Here is a 19941-nt window from a genome sequence, read left to right as displayed (position 1 = left end):
CTCCTTCAGGCCTCCAGAGCACCTAGAACTGTCCAGGGCAGCTCACAGTCTGTGCTCAACAGCACCATCTCCAAATGCCACTACAGTTGATCTGTTCGGTTTCTTTATGATCCCACTGATAGAAGATTGCATGGGGTAGAGACATGAGAACAGGAAGGAGAAGAAGGATCTGCTATCTAACCAGGGTTTGTCACTGGCTTGTTGTATGGTCTTATTAATAGATTCCAAGGCCAGAAGGGACCATTGTGATCATCTAGTCTGACCTCCTGTATAACACACGCCATAGAATTTCCCCAAAATAATTCCCAGAGCAGACCTTTTAGCAAAACATCCACTCTGGATATAAAAATTGTCAGTGATGATGAATCCACCCTTGGAGAATCTTAGTCAACTCACTTTCCCTCTCAGTGCTTCCTGTTCCTCCTCTGTAAAATGTGGGTGATGATACATATGCACCTGCCAGCGATTCATCGTTAATGGTTATGAAATGGGTTGCCTGATATGAGTCCAGTTCCCAGGGGACAGGTTCTCACATCAGGGGCCCCACAAAAGACACTAGCTGGCTCCATTGTTAGTATTCTCAGCAAAGGCCAAAGATTGTAGGGATCATAAAGACTCTTCTTTGCATATGTACAATGTGCCTCAGGTGGCACATGACCAGGATTAATCACTGAAGACTGATCTCTCTCTGTTCCCTGCAGGTCCAGTTAGACAGGCACAGGAGAGGAACAGTAGAGGTAGGATACTTAAGCTGTTTCTGCCTGGGCTGTATGTGCTCTCTTGATACATTTATGGCTCTCAACCCAGCCCCTCTCATCAACACCAAATTCACAGGATATTTTTAGAAATAAATTAAGAAGTTCCAGAGCCAGCAGAGGCTGATGACTGTGCTTTGCAGGGTGACACCCTTGTTCTCCAAGAGAGGGCAGTGCTACCTCAACACAGGCCAAAATATCACCATAGGACAGCGTCCCAGCCACGGATTCACTGTACAATAGTCCAAATCCACTGAAGCAACTTTGCATTGCTCTGATCTACCTACAAAGGCTAATAGGACACATCTGAGTATACCCTAGAGGTTTGAAAACATTGGGCTAAATGCAAAGATGAGTCTAAAGGAGACTATACTGGTGAAGCTTACACCTTGTTCTGGCTCCATTAAGGGCCTGATTCTTTGTTGCCTTGAACCTTGCATAGTCATTTGCATCAGTGTAAAGTGGGTGTGATATGCTACCAAATTAGAATGTTAGTGCTGTATGCCCACTCTGCACTGGTGTGAATGACCATGTAAGGTGCAGGGCAGTGGTCAAACTGGCCCTCAGTATATGAATTACACCAGATCAGACTCATAAGTAAGGCTCAGAGGGCCAATTTCCGTCTCTCCCTGTTGCTGTGTGAAAGACCCACATCAGAACCAAAGACACAAGTACACAAAATAAACAAACTCATTAAGATAGACACAGGCATTGTTTCCTCTAATCTTTTTCAGTTATAGTCATCTCAGGTTACATGTGACAGGAGCAGGCACAAGAAATCCTCAAAGTGTGATTTTAAGTTGGCAGAGTTTCTTGAAAATTGATTTACAATTCCCTACCACACAGGGGCAAATTAGCACCTGGGGTAAGCAGGTACTTGTTCATAAAATCATAGAATCACAGTGGACATTGCCTGTGCCAGCACTGATTTTGTCCTGGGGTGCGGTGGTTTATATTATACTATGCTGAGAAAATTAGCAGCATTTCAATAAACTTAGAAAAGCGTGATACAAAATAACACAGATTGGGATGGATCAAAGCAAGACCTGCGATACATCTAGGTACTTGAAAAGCCATACTGTAGAAATGGATTTTAATATAACCCCGTCAGATTTAAGTTCCCATTCCCTGATTTATAACAAAAAGGAAAAACAACAGGATTCCATCTGGGACAAAGACTTGCTCTTCAGAGTGTCTTCTTTTCTTCCTAAGCATACTCACATTAACTTCTTCCATCTGGTTGGGATCTGACCTTAGCAGACAGGCCAGATACATTCATTTCCTTGCCCATGGATGCTCCCATATAAGGTGATCTCTCTTTTGCCGTTGAGCATGATTTCTATTTGCTCAGGTTCCTTTCCTCTCTGATTTGCTGGCTTTCATGGTTGAGCTCCCCCTCACAGATTCACAAGGCAGTCATACATGCAGTAGTGTCTGTAAGGGAGAGTAGGGCTGTGACACTTTATATGGCACTCAAACCAACTCCTTCTTTACCTGAATACTCTTCATGCTCTTGTTAAAAATGAATGGGGCTGATTCTGTGCTGGGCCTCCTGACAGATGCAGCCCAAGGGGTGATGGCAAACCTGGCTTTAAGCCACCTTTGTGTTGCCTTGATTTTGGGCCACAGTGGGGGGCTGAAATAGTCTGTGGTGTAAGGTAGAAGAACCTCAGCAGCAGCCTCCTTGTGGCTGTACCACAACCCAGAATCCTCATTGCTCTGAATGCGACAGGCACATCCCCTCATTGGTACTGGCAAAGGGGGACTTATGTCGCCTCTATGCTGCTCCAGCATGGGGAATTCTCCCCTGGCCCTTTGTGGCCCCTATACACCCTCAGAACAGCTTGTAGGGTCCAGAATTGGCACCAATAGCTGCATAGGAAGACACTCTCAAGTTATTCCCCCTGTGTAGTACAAATATTCTAAACACTCAGTTGAGGAAAAGAGAGCTTAAAAAAAAATCAGGAAAGCATGTGAAAGGAAAGTGAATCTCTTCCAGTAACTAGTAAGTAAATAGGATTACTAAACTCAGTATAAAGACTACTAGTAGCAAAGGAACATGATCTAGTTTTTAATAGGGCAAAACAAAACAAAAGGAAGTATTTTTTCAACACACAGTCAGGCTGTGGAACTCTTTGCCAGAGGATGTTGTGAAGGCCAAGACTATAACAGTGTTCAAAAAAGAACTAGATAAGTTCATGGAGGATAGGTCCATCAATAGTTATTAGCCAGGGATGGTGTCCCTAGCCTCTGTTTTCCAGAAGCTGGGAATGGGTGAGAGAGGATGGATCACTTGATGATTACCTGTTCTGTTCATTCCCTCTGAAGCACCTGGCATTGGCCACTGTCAGAAGACAGGATACTGGGCTAGCTGGACCATTGGTCTGACCCAATCTGGCTATTCTTATGAAGTCTATGCACTAATCTTTTCAGGATTGAGATATTATACAGGTGTAAATCAAGAGTAACTCCTTTTCTGTTAATAGAGTCACAGTAGAATGAGATGAGAATTAAGCTCTCCATCTTGGAAACAGAAAACACAGCTCACATACAGCATATCAGAAAATAAAATAAGAAATACAAAGTTAAATTCTTTACATTTGCAAATCAATTTACACACCTTGATTTTGAAAAAGAATAAACATTAGAAGAGGATGATTAACAGATTGCAAGCTATTTATTTTTGAATACAACTGGAATCATTTTGGAATTCCAGAGATGATAAAATTGCAAAGACTGGTATATGTACCCACCTGCCTGAAATGGGTTATACAGTTATTTTCTCCAACGAGATTCATATCTATTTGTTAGCAATTATGGATAGTCAGATACTTGGGTAATCAGGTCCAAATTAAAAAGAAAACCAAAACAAACATTCTCATTTCCTCATTTTACTCCTTTGTGAAATGAGAGAATTACTTGGGCCTAGAGGCTTAATTCAATAATTCTCCTAAAGCAATTTGCTACCTCCTGATGAAAAGGGCTCAATGGGAGACCGAGTTATTAATAAGCCCCAACAGAAATGGGCACTGACTGTGCTGTAAGGGAAGGTGCTGGAAGCAACCCTAGAGCTCCCCTCGATGAAGCCCACTTCTGGCCAGGTCAGAGGCAGCCCAGCTGGTGATACACACTGCAAAGTGGTTTCAGAGTAGCAGCCGTGTTAGTCTGTATTCGCAAAAAGAAAAGGAGTACTTGTGGCACCTTAGAGACTAACAAATTTATTAGAGCATAAGCTTTCGTGAGCTACAGCTCACTTCATCCGATGAAGTGAGCTGTAGCTCACGAAAGCTTATGCTCTAATAAATTTGTTAGTCTCTAAGGTGCCACAAGTACTCCTTTTCTTACTGCAAAGTGGGCAGCTCACGCCCATGTGCCAGGTGGAGTCACAGCTAGGGGAGCACCCAGGCAGGGTTGCCAGTGGGGCCCACTCCGGCTCCATCTTTACACCTGCGGCCACATGGGCTGCAACTCGCGCCCCTGCGGGGGAAGCAGAGCACTGCCTCAAGCTGCGCATGCGCCCCCCCCCTCATCCCCGGCTTGGAGGGCAATGGCCAGTTCCTGTACGCCAGCCGTCATATACGCCACGTGACCGGAAGTAAGGGTTCCACTCTGCCCTAGCAACCGTTACCAAGGGCCTGGTAACTAGGATTAAGACTCTTGGGGAGAAGGAGAAGGAGGAGGGGGGAACGACAACGGGTAGCTGGGGCAGAAGGTCAGGTAACGGGGGCCGGGGTGGGGCCTTGCGGGGAGCAGCGCCGAGGTCCCTAGCGGCCGGCCCCGGGGGCGATGGGAAAGATGCAGCGTTCCCAGCCGTCTCGGTTGTAGGGAGTAACGCGGGGAGGCCCGGGCAGCCATGGGGGCGTGTCCTGCTCTGGAGAAGGATCCAGGGGCCCCCTGGCATCCCGGAGGTCGGTCTCTGTTGCAAGGAAGAATACAGGGGCTCCCGGCAGCCAGTGGGATCAGGTCCCTCTGTGAGAATTGATATGGGGTCCCCCAGGTCCCCAAAGGAATCGGTTCCTGCTGAGGGTCCCCATCAGTCTCACTGTACAGAGTGATGAGACACACACCCCCGGCACTCAGAGGGGAGGGTCCCTGCTTTGGGGAGGATCTGGGGTTCCTCTGTCACCCACAGGGATCACTCCCTGCTTTGGGGAGGATCTGGGGTTCCTCTGTCACCCATAGGGATCAGTCCCTGCTTTGGGGAGGATCTGGGGTTCCTCTGTCACCCACAGGGATCAGTCCCTGCTTTGGGGAGGATCTGGGGTTCCTCTGTCACCCACAGGGATCAGTCCCTGCTTTGGGGAGGATCTGGGGTTCCTCTGTCACCCACAGGGATCAGTCCCTGCTTTGGGGAGGATCTGGGGTTCCTCTGTCACCCACAGGGATCAGTCCCTGCTTTGGGGAGGATCTGGGGTTCCTCTGGAATGCATAGGGCTTGTTCCTTGGTGTGCGGGGAGGATCTGGGATTCCCTTGGCACCGGTAGGGGTCAGTCCCTGCTGTGGGGGAGGCTATGGGGTCCCCCTGATACCTATAGAGGTCTCTGCTACAGGGAGTGATACCCTATGCAGTAATTGCAGCCAGGCTGGGATGACCCACAAGGTCTTCTTGAGCCCATGAACTACTTTTTGCTAGTAAATACAAATGTTTCAATGTACATTTATTTCTGTGGTCTAAACTAAAAAGTTAGGTCAACCCAGCTAGGTTGTTCAGGAGTGTGAAAAATCCACACTGCTGAATGACTAATTAAATCAACATAACCCCCCACGTAGACAGCTCCAGGTCGATTGAAAAATTCTACCATCCACAGTTACCACCTCTGGGTGAGGTGGATTAGCTATCCCCATAGGAGAACTCCTCCTACTGGTGTATGTAATGTCTACACTAGCGTTTCCCAAACTTTTTGGCCGCGGAACATTTTTTAGCCTATTATGGAACACTTATAATATTATTTTGTAGTCGTTTGGTTTTCAAAGAAAAAATTGCATTATTTTTTGCTCAAATATATTTTATTTTATAAAACAAAGCAAAAATACAAATTTAAAATAACTTGAACTAACAATTTCTATCTGGAAAGCGTGTATAAAGTGGTACAAAAATCAAGTGCAAGAGTCAAAATTAAATTCTAGATTCTTTCGTGGAACACCTATTCACATCGTGTGGACCACCAGTGTTCTGCGGAACACAGTTTGGAAAACGCTGGTCTACACTGAAGTGCTACAGTTTCAAATGTAGACAAGCCTTCATGATAAAAGGCAATGCACTAGGCAGGGTTTGCATGCTTCCTGTCTTGCAGCATCCCTCTCTCCCCCCAGCTCTATGCATCCATCACAAGAGTTTTATGGCATACAGAGGTTCACAGATTTCATTACATCTGTTCTACTGAGTGGATTTTTACCACTCCCACTCTCTCTTTTGCAGGATTGTTTTCAGGACCCAATTATGAGTGATCAAATCAAATCAATTGTTGAGAAGCTCAATAAGGAGCCTTTTAAGAAGAACTATAATTTAATCACATTTGACTCACTGGAGCCAATGCAGCTATTGCAGCTTCTCAATGATGTTCTGGGGGAGATTGACCCAAAGGTAAGGATGGAGTTTAAACATGAGCATTAGAAGGCTTGCTCTCAAGAGTGGTGGAAGCGGAAATCATGCAGAAAATCTCCATTTGCAGCTAATTTTGTATATTTTATGGCATATGTTTGCTTTACATATGTAGATTATGCTAGTCTTCGAGAGTTAAGTGTGCACATCCAGAAGAGAATCCTTTCTATCTAGTTATTTTTTGGCAAACTAGAAAATGCTGGAGACCAACCATCTTAAACTTCTGATTAGGAATCAGAATGTGAATCTTGATCTTATTCTTACTTTTCTTTCATCTAAAGGACAAAATTCTGGCTGGCCGTTGGTCACATGTACAAGGTGGGAAGTGATCAGAAAGTGAACTCTGGGATGCAACTTTTACCCTTGTGCCCCACAAAGCAAAGGAGCTGACAGTCCACAATCCATCCTCGGGTTCTATGAGTGCTGACCTATGGAGGGGAATAGGTTTTTAGATCAGAAAGTGTGGGCCATATATCTGAGTAATGATCTTGCCCACAATGTAATCGTGGCTGCTATGCACTCTGTCTTGTCAGGATTACTGTTACTCTTGGCAGAAGTAATCTGTATGACTGGCAGACTGTGGGCCCATGGCCAGCCAGAATACGGGTCTGAAATAAAGTTGCCTAAGCACACATATAGGGAAAGAGTCCAAAGGGAATCAGAATTTGGCTCTTAGAGTGGTGTTCTGTATGTGACACCTCATTTATGTCAGTCACATGTTATAATATATCATATAATGGGTGGATCAAGTCCCTTCCTTTAGATCTGTGAGGCTAACAATTTGACCTATGCATGGTAATACAGTATTTGTTTTTTTGCTTTTCAGCATGTTGTTGACATTAGAGAGGAGATGCCAGAGCAAACAGCTAAACGAATGTTGAGCCTTCTTGGTATCCTTAAATACAAACCTCCAGGAAGTATTACTGACCTGTAAGAATCAGCTTGTTTATAGATAATGGCAAAATAAGTTTATTTTAATTGCACACCAATATTGAAATGATCTACTCTACGTAAAAATATTGTATGTCTTCAGATTTTGTAATTTGTTACCCGTAAGTCTGTCTTATTAATTGTTCTGCCATTGCCAATATCCTTTTCCTCGTTCAAAGAGAAAATGATACATTTGTACCAAATTCTTTCACTTTCAGACTCATTCATCAATATATCTCTATTTATAAGTTATTGTTTTGTTCTACTGTTTAAATAGTATATAGAAACTGATTGTTCCACTTAATATGCAGATGTTCTCAAAATATTTCTTCCATTAACCCCTAGGAGATGTATAGTGTATGGCACACTTAATTTGTAGTAATAAAAAATTCAAGGGTTTGGGAGTTGCGTCTCAATCCTGTCCTTGTTGGTTTGCTCCACTGTTGTGCTGCCTTCGCTTTTGCATCTTGTGATATTCAATAGGTTAGCCAGTAGAGGGTGCTGTATGACTAGTAGGGTCATCACCTTCCCTTAGAGACCAGGCACATTGGTCTGTACTGCACTCATCCTGTACCACTTTGTAGGCTGGTAACCCAGGCCATTTTTAGATCTTCTAGTTTTCTGGAGGATACCTCAGAAACACAAGATCCATTGCTGCAGTCTTTGTTCACTGACTTCTGTGGGAATTCTGCCTGCATAAGGGTAGCAGAATCAGGCCCGTGGTCAGCAAACTGGCAGCAACATTAGAGAAAAGCATTAGCAGGTGGGGGAGGGAATCATAAAAATTGCTAATAGTGTTTGTTCCGAAGCAATGCTCTTTATTTGGAGACTTACTGTTTTTTATTATTATTTAGGAGTACATTCCGCCAGGGTATAGTTATTGGAAGCAAACCTGTGATTCATCCCGTCTTACACTGGCTCCTTCAACGAACTAATGAACTCAAGAAAAGAGCCTATCTGGCACGTTTCTTAATTAAACTTGAAGTGCCAGCTGAGTTTCTTCAGGATGATACTATGGCTGACACCAACAAACAGGTAGTGTTTTAGATGAATTTGCTACCCAGCTATTATTTTAAATTAATAAAATAGGTAAAAGGAAGGGCAAAGGGATGGTTTAGGGGATTATTGCTTGGGCAGACTAAGAAAAAATGTGTTTTTAAAAGTGTGTTAGCTACACCTTTTAAGTAAGTGGTGTTCAAAACCATGTTAACAACTAATGTAGACAGGGTTTAACACTTTTAAAAAACCACCACCAAGTTTTTAATATCTGAGCTAACATACATTTTTCCTATTCTAGACAAGACCATGGAGTTTTTCACTGTAGGTAACTCATTGTAATCTGTCCGCAGACATTAGTGACTGTATGCCATTGTCTTCTGATTGCTTTTTGATTACTCAAGTAAAATGCATTGGTGGTCTATCCAATTTCTAGCAGACAGATATCTATGTTCTTTGGATAAACAAAGGACTTCTGTTGCCAAAGCTGACATTCCAGCATTTTTTTGTGAATCATAAGTAATTAAACTGGGTGGGTCTGGAATCTGAAATTTAAAGCCAATGAAATGTAATTAAGATGTGTGTTCAGATTTAAATTATCTGAGCTACATGGTTAGTTAATTTCTATGCAGTATTTTTAGTGCATTTCATTAGGTACAGTCATTCATGAAATCAATATTATGGAATGTTTGTAACAAGTAGCACTTGTTATGCATCACGAAAGCTGTATAGCTGCATGGAGGTTTGGACAACCTCCACCACCCCTTTTTTTTTTTGGTAACCATCGTCAATCTCTGATTTTATAACTTTAAAATAACTAAACAGAAGCAGCAGTTAGAAAAAGGAATGTAGATTGTATGTTTGTTTGGTATGTGGCAGTCCTAATTTGTATAAATATCCAACTCTCTTGTTCCCATTACGTAAATTGTGTTCCTTTTTGGGATTAGAATAATATAACTATATTATTAAACTAATACTGTACAGCAGTGGTTCCCAAACTTGCTCCATCGTTTGTGCAGGGAAAGCCCCTGGCAGGCCAGGCCGGTTTGTTTACCTGCTGCGTCTGCAGGTTTGGTTGATCGCGGCTTCCAGTGTCTGTGGTTCGCTGCTCCAGGCCAATGGGAGCTGCTGGAAGTGGCGGTGCGCTGCTTCTTTTGCTGCCACTTCCAGCAGCTCCCATTGGCCTGGAGCCGCGAACCGTGACCACTGGGAGCCGCAATCAGCTGAATGTGCGGACGCGGCAGGTAAACGAACTGGCCCAGTCCAACAGGGGCTTTCCCTGCACAAGCAACGGAACAAGTTTGGGAACCACTGCTGTACTGACTAGTTCAAAATAGAAGCTGCAATAATATACCAGCTTTTATGCAATTTGACATTACCATGTGAGTATTTAAATGCTGATGAAGTTAATCAAGTTTCACTGACTGTATCTGGCTATGCAAATGTACAACGTCTTTTCGGGATAGACATCAACAATTCATATATGACTTCTTGGAAGTAGCATAGCTAATGCAGGTTTCTTTGGTTTATGGTACTTTGCTTACTTGTATTTTTCCAATTACTTAAGCAGGTGACTTGAAGAAATTATCAGTTTCCAGGCCATGCTGTCATCTGGGAATCAAATTGGCTGTAGTTTATATTAAATAACCAAGAAAACATAGACCTAAATCTCTGTGGCCAATTTTTGATGAACTTTCCCCCATGGCATTGATAGTCATGCCATCACTGAACTTATAAGCTTTCTTGGGTTGCTTGTGTGTGTCTCCTGTTGCATGTGCTGTGTGTACTCCTTCTCCAGCTGCCACTGATACTTCCATCCAGTCAAACTGGCCAACCATACTCTTGTTATGGTCCAACATACTATACTGGGCCTTCACTCAAGGTTATTCCCCATTTATGAAATGCTGAGTCTTTCCCATGTGGATACTATTGGCTTTAAGCCTCCCAACCCATGAGCTACTGGGAGGTGGATCATCTGAGTGCAACCTCTTCCCTGGATTGTGGAAAGAGGAATATGTCAAGCAACAAAAGAAAGCCAAAGAAAATACTAGCTATGCACACTTCTCCATGAGTATGTAACTATACAGTGTCTCTGGATCCCAAATGAAGAAGAATAACAGAAAATAGAAACGGAAAAGCCCTTCCAGATAATCTGTTCGTCCACAGATGCCAATGCAAGATTGTTGTTTACAGTATACTTTTCTAGGGCTTTGGCCAGTCTTGTTTTAAATGTCCCAAGCTCTGGACTTCCATCACTTCCCTTGGGAAACTGTTCCACAAGCTAACTGATCTTTGTGTATAAAAGCTTTCGTTATCATCATCATCATCATCATCATCAATTTTTCTTTTATTATTATTATTTATCATTTATATTGCCATAGTGCCTAAAGGCCACAATTTCACCCCACTTTTCCACGGCTTGTCTACACAGGATGTTACTGCATAGTAAGCCAGGGTGTGAATCTATAGCGCAGCAGTTGGCCACACAGTAATGTCCTAGATGGACAGTTCCAGGGTGTACTAAAAGTTCTGTAGTGCACTTCAAAATAATCCCGTTTCAGTCAACACTACATCAAAGCACACTATGGAACTTTTAGTGTGTAGTAGTAGTGTCCACTGTAGATTACTTCATGACAAGCCAAGTATTAATGTCCCATATAGACAAGCCCTTAGTCATGTTTCTACTCCCATGTCTTTATAAATTATTCTTTGTCATCATTGATGCATACATTTTATCGTGTCTCCCTCTCTATTTGTCACTTAGCCACGCTATATGTATTTCATCTTTTTTATTTTCTTGTAAATCAGTCCCTCAAGCCCTTAATCATTTTGTTGTTGTTCTCTGAATTCCTTCCACTTTGTCAGTATGTGTCTGATATTGAAGTGCCCAGAACACAATGTAGTATTCCAGTTGCTATCTCAGCAGAGTTATTTTGAAAAGAAAAATCACTTCACTGCTTTGTGATATGATACTTTTCCCATATTGTGTTGAACATTCATATCTAATTTGCTCTTGCAAGGGAATAAGAGAGCACTTGCAGGTCAATTTTTAGATTTCTCCATTTTATTTAATGTCTGTGTTTCGGTGGGCATTATCTTTCCCTGGATGTTAGTTTGCATTTTTCCAAATTTAATCTAATTTTATTTCCTACCTATATTTCTAAACTCTCTAGGTCTTCTGATGTTATTTCTCTACCTGCACTTATTTGAACATTGACTCTCAGTTTAGGATCACTGATGGGAACACAATGGCTTAGAAGTAGGATGCGGTATACTATCTTCTATCAAATCTATTGTAGTATTTATACTGCCCCACTCACTGTAGCATCTGAGCACATTGGACTCAATTCTGCAAGAGCTAAGCACTCTGGCCCCAATTACAGTCTGTGGGACTACTCACATGCTTAAGTGCTTTGTTGGAGTGACGCCAGAATGGTCAGTACCTTGCATGCTCAAGAAGCTTGTGAAACTTGTATTTGCATTCTCATATCAAGATTTTCCTCTCTGGGCTGTACAGGAAGTGTACTCAGACCTAGGGAGAGCCATATACCAACCAACCAATGACTCTTACTGAGGACATACATGGATTATCTCCCCGTGGAGCCAAGCAAGTCTTCCTTAGAACTATGTTGGCTGCAATATGTGTCACTGAGAAAAGCATTAAAGCAGGGGAGAAATTGTGGGGTTCATGAGGGCACCCTCAAATAAAAGGTTGCTCACTGCAATGGTGTAACAAATGTGAATGTCTGCTTTATATGTTGACTATTTTTCAGATGAGAAAAAAGCTAAATGACCATGTGTTCACAGTGCTGATCTTTGTGCACATATGGTATTAATAAAAAGCAATGTAGTGATTTGCAACCTATTAGATACAGTGCTGGCTTTGAGGTTTTTCTTTCCCTTGTGTTTTGTAGTATGAAGATCTGATAGAAGCCTTTAAAAACCTGCATAAGGAATGTGAGCAGCTCAAGACTTCTGGCTTCTCCACTGCAGAAATAAGACGGGTAAAAACAAAGCAAAACCCAAAAGAAACCATAGATTTGCAACTGTTTTATCCAGATTGTATCTTAAATCTGTTTGTTTCATTTTCATCAGTTCCATGGGCCCACTGCAGTACTTAGTGTGTACAGGTCAGCATAATAGATACTGCAGCTTTGTTCTGCTTAGCTGGACTAATTCTCTGCTGACAAAGGAAGAACGAGACCTAAGGTCACGCTCAGAACTGTGTCTTCTGCAGCACATTGCGAAGCAGTGCTGCCAAGACACAGGACTGGCCTCAATAATAGATTTGCAAATATTAATACTACATTTCCCTCTGAACACACATTGCCTGTAAAACCTCTTTCTTTAATAAAGGTAGGGTAACATTTTCAGAAGCACCTAAGTGACTTAGGAGTCAATTGAAAGCAACAGAAATGTTGAAAAGTAAACTCAATTATAGAAGTTATTTCAGTTATGAGAATCTAGGTGGTGTTATTATTAAATAAGGGTATTTTCATAAAGACCCTAATGGAGCAAAGCATGTAAGCACATGCCTAGCTTTTCAGTTGGACTGCTTGCATGCTTAAAATTAAGCATGTGTTTAAGTGCTATGCTGGATTGTGGCCTAAATGTATAGTGCCTGTTTCTCCTCTCACATCATTGTAAAACAATGGAGAGACATCACTGTAAAGACGGGTAAGTGAGAACAGTAATCAGACCCATGGTTTATAAACAGAGTTTCTCTTTAAATGTAATTTCACTGGAAAAATGGCAGAATGCAGCTCTCTTATGTAACTGAATGGAAAACTAGAATTCAAAAATCTATCTGCATAGAAGTGGACATGACGGCAGCTTTTAAGGGCATACATATTACAGGATCAAATTTGGAATTGTCTTCGTGTTTTTGTTTTTTTCTAATCATCAAAGAAATCCATGTGCTTACATTTTAAATGGGCACAATAATTACATGGTGAATGCTATGCTGTCATTTATTTATCTAGCCTGTTCTACATAAAGATTAACAAATTTAGTAGAGCATAAGCTTTCGTGAGCTACAGCTCACTTCATCGGATGCATTTGGTGGAAAAAACAGAGGGGAGATTGATATACACACAGAGAACATGAAACAATGGGTTTATCATACACACTGTAAGGAGAGTGATCACTTAAGATAAGCCATCACCAGCAGCAGGGGGGGGAAAGGAGGAAAACCTTTCATGGTGACAAGCAAGGTAGGCTATTTCCAGCAGTTAACGAGAATATCTGAGGAACAGTGGGGGGTGGGGTGGGGTGGGGGGCAGAAATAAGTGTTCTCCAACTGGCCACATTTGTGCCAGCAATGACCCTCTGCCATGTACATTGGTCAAACTGGACAGTCTCTACGTAAAAGAATGAATGGACACAAATCAGACGTCAAGAATTATAACATTCAAAAACCAGTTGGAGAACACTTCAATCTCTCTGGTCACTCGATCACAGACCTAAGAGTGGCTATCCTTCAACAAAAAAGCTTCAAAAACAGACTCCAACGAGAGACTGCTGAATTGGAATTAATTTGCAAACTGGATACAATTAATTTAGGCTTGAATAGAGACTGGGAATGGATGAGTCATTACACAAAGTAAAACTATTTCCCCATGGTATTTCCCCACTCCCCCCACCCCCCACTGTTCCTCAGATATTCTCGTTAACTGCTGGAAATAGCCTACCTTGCTTGTCACCATGAAAGGTTTTCCTCCTTTCCCCCCCTGCTGCTGGTGATGGCTTATCTTAAGTGACCACTATCCTTACAGTGTGTATGATAAACCCATTGTTTCATGTTCTCTTTGTGTGTATATCAATCTCCCCTCTGTTTTTTCCACCAAATGCATCCGATGAAGTGAGCTGTAGCTCACGAAAGCTTATGCTCTAATAAATTTGTTAGTCTCTAAGGTGCCACAAGTACTCCTTTTGTTTTTGCGAATACAGACTAACACGGCTGCTACTCTGAAACCTACATAAAGATTGTGAGGGTTGGAGTGATAGGACGAAATAGAGAGCGGGACTAGAGCCTTGGATGATTAGACCATGAATCAATGAAGTTGCAAGTGTATCAGTATGTAAAAGGACAAATTCCGATTTTGTTTACTCCACGTTTACATGACTGTAACAGAATCTGGCCCAACTCCTATATTATAATATTATATTGTAAGTACATTAGTATTTTGTTTATTTTTGCTGCTTTGTAGGATATCACTGCAATGGAAGAGGAGAAAGATCAGCTCATCAAGAGAGTGGAGCGTCTTAAGAAGAGGGTAATGAGAGAAGTAACATTGTAACATTTCAGAGTCACAGTCCTTGGCTTGCAACTCTGATTTAGGAATGCAAACAAGGATTAAGATGAACATGCTGTATGTCTGAGGAAGGAACTGAATAACTAATTGACGGAAAGGGAATCTCCCTCGGCAATAGTCCAAAGTTTTTACGGACCTTGAATCCAGTGCCTTACTGTCATCTCTAAGTAGCAATATATACGGAAAGGAAGTGCTAAGTGGCTTTGTGAGACATATCATCACACTAATTTATTTCTCAACTATCTGACAGTAATGTGCACTATTTATCCATGTGCTGTAGGTGGAGACGGTGCAAAACCATCAACGAATGCTTGAAATAGCAAGACAGCTTCGAGTAGAGAAAGAGAGAGAAGAATCTTTAGCCCAGCAGAAACAAGAACAAAAGAATCAGGTATCCATGTAAAAGCAAATCTGTTAAACATAAGTAAATAGATGTTTGGCTTTATTTGGGGATGAGCCATAGGTAGGTTTTTAAAAGAGTAACACTGAAGATATTAGGTGATATCTCCCCCAGGAAATTAAAACCTATTTTTAACAGGAATATTTTAGTAAATTTCTATACTAGGGGTTTGATCCAGCAGGGTGCTGAGCACCTCTCAGGTGTTTGGCAGTCTTAACTGTCATTGACATCAAGGCCACTTATGAGCTCTGTGGCACATTATTGTATTTCTGAGAGATAGAGGATTGAATTTATTATAGTGAGCAAATATTGATTTGATGTGGTTTGTACTTGTATGTGTTTCCATTAAGATTTAAGATGAGAAATAGCAGAAATAAACACAATGACATTGCACTACCCTGTTTTGTGGGATGTGGGTTTAAGAGTAATCTTACGATTTTGTCTTTCCAACTTGAAAATCATGTGTATCATAAATATAACATGCTTGATTGGAAGTGTTTGGTATCAAAATGGCTGGACTTTGCTTCCAGGTCACACTGACAAAACAAGACTTTTTAACGAAGCCCAGTGCTGTCTGATGGCATTGTTTGTTATACCAGCTAGCCAACTTTTGATGACTAATGTGAACTGGCAAAATGTACTGAAAGAAAAAGTCGAAGATTTTAGTATTTCAGGCTTCATTTGTGTTTGGCGCTTGTGCGGAAGTTATTGGACTCTTTTTCAGTTGCTGAGTCCTAGCTTGACATCTGGGTTAGACCACAAGTGAAATTAACTTGATATTCAGCTAGTTTCACTTCTTAGTGGATATTTGTCCAAATCACAAAAATACTATTCAAGCAGGTGCTGTTTAGCATCAAACTTGGCAGTGTCTTCTCAAACTTGGCTCAATATTATAGCGGGTTGCTGCGAGAACTCATCCGCATTGCCAAAGCACTGTAAGGATACTTCTCTAGTACCTCCCGTAGCTCTCCCTGATCCTAGTTACTGGTTTTTGTCCTTACCTTTGTGAATACTAGCATTTTTTGATTTTTAAAAAATTGTTAAATGAATTTTTGTGCCATAAAGAAAAAATCACTCAGATGTAGCTCAAGAAGTATATATTCTTTAATTCTAAAATGCAACAAATAAAACTAAACTCATTGTTGAAGCGTTTGTTTTGGCATTATAAGAACATACTACCTTTGTCTTGTGGAACAAATGTTCTCCAGGTGCAAACTGTTACCATTGTTTGTATTTTGAGCATCTTGTTGATATCATATTTCATTGTTGCATTTCAAAAGAATACATATATTAATAGAGTCAATTGTCTTTTTTAAGCTGTTCCATGCAGAGCAGAGGCTGCAAAGAGTACAGCTCCAGCTGAGGGATATGCAACATGCAGTCGTGGATTCAAAGCCTGAAAGTGAGTAACAATCCATAAATGTTGCTTTTTATTTCCCTTGGTGTTAGAGACAGGCAGAATCAAAGTTGCACGGTAATGATTTATTATCTTAAAGTGCCAGAAAGGAACTTCAGAAAAGACGAAGAAAGAAACAGTCTGTACAGTGAAGAGCTTACAGTCTGAAATTTGGTCAGCCTTGGCACAAGAAGGAATGAGGGAGACAAATAGTAGAGAGGGATGGAATGAGGAGGGAGGGGTTAGAGTGATAGCAACATGAGTGTCTCAGTTTAGGCATGTGCATGCTTTTGTGGCTTAATTTTTTTTTTTTAATGGTTAAAGAATAAAATATTCAATATTAATGATCATATACTAGAAGGAGAGATGATTGGAATTAAAAATGACCAGTGTTGTAAAAGTAGATGGATTTAATACTGGGTTTTTTAAGCAGGAAGATTTTGTGTATCATGTCTGTGACCTGGGAAGAGAATATATAAAATACTGATTTTTTTCAGAAGTGAGCATGTACATGTAACATTGTAATAAGTATAGACTTCTTTTCCATAATTCCCTTCATTTGGCAAAATAGTTGACTGAAAAACACCTTTGAAACATTTTTATAGCTGGTAGAGCAGATTAGCATTGCAGTTTTTATGAAACTTGAAATAAAGTCAATTCCCGGTTATACTTGCATCCCAGTGCACAAATTGTATGGGGTGCTCTGTTCTTTCTATGAAACTGCCCATATAGTTTTATAGGACTAGATTCTGTCACCCTTACTCATCATAATGCATCCGATGAAGTGAGCTGTAGCTCACGAAAGCTTATGCTCTAATAAATTTGTTAGTCTCTAAGGTGCCACAAGTACTCCTTTTCTTTCATCATATTGAGTATGTCTTAGTCTATGAATAGCCCCACTGAAATCAGTGGGATTACTCACAGACTAAGGTATTACTCCAATGTGAGTAAGATTATAAAACTCATCCCATGGTAAAATCATGTAGAGGCAAGATATATTCATGGCTAATTCTGTCTCCTAAAGCAATCGTATGATACTTAAGTTTCTACTAAGTCATTTAAAGGAAAAAGTAAGTACCATTGTCCAGTGGTTGGAACACAAAAGTGAGGTTCAAATCAAGGTTCTCTTCCTATCTATATGTCTGACATGTGATCTTAGGCAAAACACTTCTCAATGTCTTGGTTTCCTCTTCTATAGTATGCAGATGATGCCTCGTAGGATTCGTTAGAGGCTTAATATATTAATGTTTATAAAATCACTGAGGGGTAAAATTCACTGCTGTCAGAGGATTAGCACAAGACTTAAGTGGATCATAAACCTTGAGTTGACCCTTTTCCCAGGATGAGTTTCATTCTGGGTAGTTAGGATGGAAGGTGCTGTATAAGAGCAAATTACTATTATAATGGTATTGGCCATGAAAAGGTATGGCCTGGATCGTGCCACTGTTCCCGGACTTCTGCTTCCTGTAAAGCCCTATTAGATTATTGGAGATCTGCAGACACTCGGAGTTCCACCCACATAACAGAATTGGGGTTGTGTTTGTGTGTGTTTAGATTTGTGTGTTGCCAAATAAAGTGCTGACCTTTCCTTCTGGTACTTTAAATGGTCTAATAGCAGCACATAGATGAATCAGCTGGTTCAAATTCTAGGACACCAAATCCGCTCTCAAAAAGTAGGGCATCTAGTTTTCAGCAGATTGCATTGTTTGTCTTGAAATGTACAGTCTCCTTTACCAAGCGTTCTTAGTAATTGTTCATAGTTGCCCAGTCAGCTACCAAGGTGATAGAAATCTCAGATTGATCACAGAATTTACAAAACAGGATGTATGAAGGAGGTCTAATTCACATACTGTTAAAATAAATGAATACAGGTTCAGTTTTTATGTTGTGTAGTGAACAGAATGAGAAGACTAATGCCCTCATTTCTAACTTCTAACTCTTTTTAAAAAATTCCTCCTATAAATACACAGTGGAGAAGATAATATTTACACATTTATGGCATGAGGGCTGATGAAGCAGCGTTTTGCAAACTTCTTTCTTTTCTTTTCTTTTTTTTTTAATTTGGTTGATGTCTGCAAAAAAGCTGCACAAATGGGATAGGAATCAGGTCTTAAAATGGTGATATACAAAATTATGAAGAAATTGAAGAATTTAATTCTGTATGACTGAAAAAAGAAAAATGGGGATGCAGCATCAGCATGTCAACTTCAAGTGGAACCAAACAGGGATCTGAATTGCATGCGTTTCTCAAAAGAAGTATGTAGGGTTTTTGTAACCATTCCATTTTCTCAGCAGTGGTACTCAGCTGCCAGAGATGTTGCCATACCAAAGCTAAGTCAACATTTCTGTACCAGTTCCAAGTTTTTTTAATTATTGTTATTTTTAGTCCAATGGAAACTTTATGGGTTAGTTTTATCTTAGCTTACAGAAGCAAAGGCAGCATAGTAAAAAAAAAAAAAAAAAAAAAAAGTCAGTAAACTTGTCATTTCATCATTGAGATAAAAACACAGATTAGATTAATATATTGAGATATCTCATCTTCTGCCTTGCTTGCAAAAGAGAACCAAGTGTTTAGAGATCCTGGGCTAAATCCTGGCATCCTTACTTAAGTAAAGACCCTGTTGAAGTTTTGACTGAGTAAAGACTCCAGGATTTGGGTTTCTGATTGTAACTAGCGTTGAGGAGAAGCAAAGGTACTGCTCTCCAGAGCAATTATAACATAGCCAATATGGTTTACAAAAATTAAGTTAGCTGGCATAAGTGTATTAAGTAGAGTTCAATTTATTGCTTTGTTGGTCTGTAGTTGGAGCTATTATATCTCTTAAATGTTTTGTTGCAGCTCTTTTAGTCAGGATGTCTATTCCTACCACTTCAAATCCATGTTAGTTTAGAGGCTGTCTGAAAGCAATGGAGTCTCACTGAAGGTTTGGTATTTTCTCCCCTAAAATCATTCTCCTCAGTTTTCAATCTGTATCAGATTCTTTCACTTCTGACACAAGAAGGAAAATCTGTTTAGTGAGTGTATTGCTCTTCAGTGAGTTAATTGGGAGCATTCTATCTGTCTTTCTAATACATATTACTGTGATCTGATTTTGAATTCTTTTTCTCCATGGTTACATCAACACTTCGAGCTGGGGGTGTAATTCCCAGCTGGAGGAGACATACTTACACTAGCTCTCATCAAGATAGTGTGCTGAAAATAGTGTGTGTCACCATGGCAGCATTAGCAGTGGAATGGGCTAGCTGCCCCGAGAACATGTGTAGGGTCTCTGGTGGGCAGCTAGCCTGTCCCACCACGTGCATTGACATGGCTACACACTATTTTTTAGGGAATAAGCTCAATGAGAGCTAGCACAAGTATGTCTCCTCCAACTGGAAATTACACCCCCCCAGCTTGAAGGGTACACATACCTCATGTTATGAACTAAAATTAAGTTAATTTTAAGAAAAGCTTATAAACATGGAACTAGGTCACTATTTCTATTGTGTCAATGTGCAATTAGTATCGGTGTGCTTTAACCTTGCCAGGAAAATATTACAACTAATTG

General features: G+C 40.8%; 1 protein-coding gene across 14 annotated transcripts in view; it reads left to right on the top strand.

The window, feature by feature from the left end:
- The first annotated feature begins 4274 nt into the window (after positions 1 to 4274).
- Positions 4275 to 19941, top strand: part of IFT81 (intraflagellar transport 81) — a 68963-nt gene continuing 53296 nt past the window's right edge. For 2 of the 14 annotated variants that reach the window (XM_043498391.1, XM_043498396.1), the window contains exons 1-8: positions 4358 to 4472; positions 6187 to 6339; positions 7184 to 7287; positions 8142 to 8322; positions 12198 to 12287; positions 14493 to 14558; positions 14878 to 14988; positions 16315 to 16399. In XM_043498391.1, coding sequence (XP_043354326.1) covers positions 6196 to 6339; positions 7184 to 7287; positions 8142 to 8322; positions 12198 to 12287; positions 14493 to 14558; positions 14878 to 14988; positions 16315 to 16399 — 781 coding nt within the window. In that variant the 5' untranslated portion in view covers positions 4358 to 4472; positions 6187 to 6195. Of the gene's footprint in view, positions 4473 to 4511; positions 4664 to 5735; positions 6340 to 7183; positions 7288 to 8141; positions 8323 to 12197; positions 12288 to 14492; positions 14559 to 14877; positions 14989 to 16314; positions 16400 to 19941 lie in introns of those variants that run through there. The other 12 variants (XM_043498398.1, XM_043498400.1, XM_038373810.1 and 9 more) reach the window with 12 other exon arrangements.

Source organism: Dermochelys coriacea, chromosome 15 (assembly GCF_009764565.3).
Source record: "Dermochelys coriacea isolate rDerCor1 chromosome 15, rDerCor1.pri.v4, whole genome shotgun sequence".
Classification (NCBI taxonomy): Eukaryota; Metazoa; Chordata; order Testudines; family Dermochelyidae; genus Dermochelys; species Dermochelys coriacea.
This window is presented reverse-complemented; position numbering and strand designations above follow the sequence as displayed.